The 3,059-nt window shown below is 35.5% G+C and overlaps 1 protein-coding gene across 1 annotated transcript in view; it reads right to left on the minus strand.

The window, feature by feature from the left end:
• Nucleotides 1–316: 316 nt before the first annotated feature.
• LOC106475474 (beta-scruin) overlaps nt 317–3,059 on the minus strand; it is a gene marked incomplete at its 5' end in the record, with an annotated part of 14,087 nt that continues 11,344 nt past the window's right edge. Inside the window, 1 exon segment of the mRNA XM_022379572.1 lies at nt 317–629. Within this exon segment, the coding sequence (XP_022235280.1) occupies nt 415–629 (215 nt within the window).

Genomic DNA, 3,059 nt, shown 5'->3' on the forward strand with positions numbered 1-3,059 from the left:
AGAGATAAATAATTGAGTCAAGCAAACAGTAAGCACTATAAGTAATGTGTGTGAATCTCTGAGATTTATAGCATGTGATATAAAGGTTGTTAAGTTTAGAGTGACTGTGCAAATTCTGTGTATTACAAAGTTGTATCGAAAAAGAATAAACTAGTTTTAATTAAGAAAGCACTTGTATCACCGAAGTTCCATGGGAAGAATTTATACCGGAAATTAACAAATGAGCAGAGATTTCTTTCAGTAGTTTGATTGTGAAAATTATCATTAAGGAACATAAATAAACAATTTTAAAAGTAAAATTAAACTGAAACTTCTCTGATGATCAAAACAATTTTATTAAACATTCTCAAGATGAAATTTGGATTTTTTATTTCAACTGATAAAAAATTTATTATTATGGTGTACTTTTCAAAATTAAGTTACAACTTTGTGACGTATCATAATACTCAGGCTCTCGCTTCGGAATGTTACACATGTGGGTGGAATTGTAACAGCAGCCATTCCTGTTAGTTGAACAGGTAATTCTCGGATGGATTGAACAGTGTCAGTGTCTGTCATATAGAGTTCATTTCGATTGATAGCGCTCAGTTCATGACTGTTGATTCCTCCAATGAGATACAGACATGATTCTAAAAAAGAACATTAATATTTGAGTTTTGTATTTATTAACAAATACTTATATATAGAAATATACATCATATTCACGGTTGAAAGAATGTAACACTTGGCAAGTTCAGTGGTAAAAATATTCTACCATAGGTGAAATCAAAGAAGAATCTGAAAATGAGAGGAGAATCTAATTTTACGTATGGAAATTATATTAATTGGATACTACAATAAGTACTAAAACTAGCACTTGTGCTGGTTACTACATGGTAATATTAAATAAAGATTTACATACACTATTGCAGTTACCAGATCTAGCTAGTAACACTATATGGCATTATTAAATAAAGATTTATATACCTGTAACTCACTACTGCAGTTACCAGATCTAGCTAGTATCACTATATGGCATTATTAAATAAAGATTTACATACACTACTGCAGTTACCAGATCTAGCTAGTAACACTATATGGTATTATTAAATAAAGATTTATATACCTGTAACTCACTACTGCAGTTACCAGATCTAGCTAGTATCTCTATATGGCATTATTAAATAAAGATTTATATACCTGTAACTCACTACTGCAGTTACCAGATCTAGCTAGTATCTCTATATGGCATTATTAAATAAAGATTTATATACCTGTAACTCACTACTGCAGTTACCAGATCTAGCTAGTATCACTATATGGCATTATTAAATAAAGATTTACATACACTATTGCAGTAACCAGATCTAGTTAGTATCACTATATGGTATTATTAAATAAAGATTTATATACCTGTAACTCACTACTGCAGTTACCAGATATAGCTAATATCACTATATTGCATTATTAAATAAAGATTTACATACCTGTAACTCACTACCGCAGTAACCAGATTTAGCTTGTATTACTATATGGTATTATTGAATAAAGATTTACATACATGTAACTCATTACTGCAGTAACCAGATCTAGCTAGTATTACTATATGGTATTGTTACGACAGCGGAAGTCACGTGACTGTGGTAACACGTCATGAGATTCTTGAAGGATCTTGACGTTTCCGGGCAACTCTAGTCTTTTCTAGGCGCCCTCTTTGTTGTATATAAGCCCGGCAAACAAAGCGGAGAGAGATTTGCAGATAGACAGACACAGAGACAGATAATTGAGTCAAGCGAGCGGTAGTGACCATAAGTAAAGGCGTGAATCGTTGTGAATTATAGCGTGTGTTTAAGTTAAACTGACTGTGGAAATTAAGTGTATTGCAAAGTTGTATTGAGAAAGAATAAACTAGTCTTATTTAAGAAAGGACTTGTATCGCTGAAGTTCCTCGGGAAGAATTTATACTGGAAATTAACAAACGAACAGAGACGTAACAAATTTGTGCCAGATGTGGGATTGAAAAGGTAAAAAAGAAAATAAAAAGAATGTGGAAATGAGAAGTGGCAAATCAAACTACAGCTTAGCAGAGCTGATGGCAGCAATACAAGAATAGCAAAAGAAACAAGAAGCATGAGAAAAGAAACAAGAAGAGAGATTACATCAGTTGTTGGAGGAAAAAGAAAAGAAACAAGAAGAGAGATTACAGCAGTTGTTGTAGGATAAAGAAAAGAAACAAGGAGAACGAGAAAAGAAACAAAAAGAGAGACAACAGCAGTGACAGCGCGAACAGCAAAATAAACAAGGGTAATTACAGCAGTTGTTGGAGGAAAAAAGAAAAGAAACAAGAAGAGAGACTACAGCAGTGGTTGGAGGAAGAAAGTCTCCAACAGTTGAGAGAAAGCCAGCATACACAAATGGAAAAGATGAGTAAATTTCAAAGTGAATTAAATACATTAAAGGACGATTTATTGTCTTTTACACAAGGAGGATATATTAACCATGGGCCTAATCAGCCCCAGACAACAGGAAGCCCCTTCCAGACCCAACGGTTAAACCCTAATGCAGACATCTTCAGTCCTGCCAGAAGTCACATTCCAGACATGAGTGTCAGCAATAGGGTGATCTAGTATGAAGGAAGCCACAGGAATTCGATGGTAAGGCACCATGCGAAGCATATAGAGTACAGTTTGAGCTCCTGGCAGAAATGAATGGATGAACAGAAGTGAAGAAAGCAATATATCTGGCAACGAGCCTGAAGGGACAACCACTGGAAATACTTGGACAGTTGTCAGCAGATGACAGGCACAACTACAGAGCATTGGTAGCTGCTCTAGAACTCATGTATGGAGCTCAAAATCAGTCCGAAGTCTACAGGGCTAGGTTAACGACTAGAGTCCGTGCTAAAGAAAGCCTGCAAGAGCTGTCACAGGATTTGGAAAGTATGGCACACAAGGCCTACTCAACTGCACCACCCAATGTCCTAGAGCTGTTGCTAAGGGATCAGTTTGTAGACGCCTTAGACAGTCCACAACTGAGAGTACAAGTGAAGCAAGCACACCCCTCTACTATACAAGATGCAG

Source organism: Limulus polyphemus, unplaced genomic scaffold (assembly GCF_000517525.1).
Source record: "Limulus polyphemus unplaced genomic scaffold, Limulus_polyphemus-2.1.2 Scaffold8636, whole genome shotgun sequence".
In the NCBI taxonomy this organism is placed as follows: domain Eukaryota; kingdom Metazoa; phylum Arthropoda; class Merostomata; order Xiphosura; family Limulidae; genus Limulus; species Limulus polyphemus.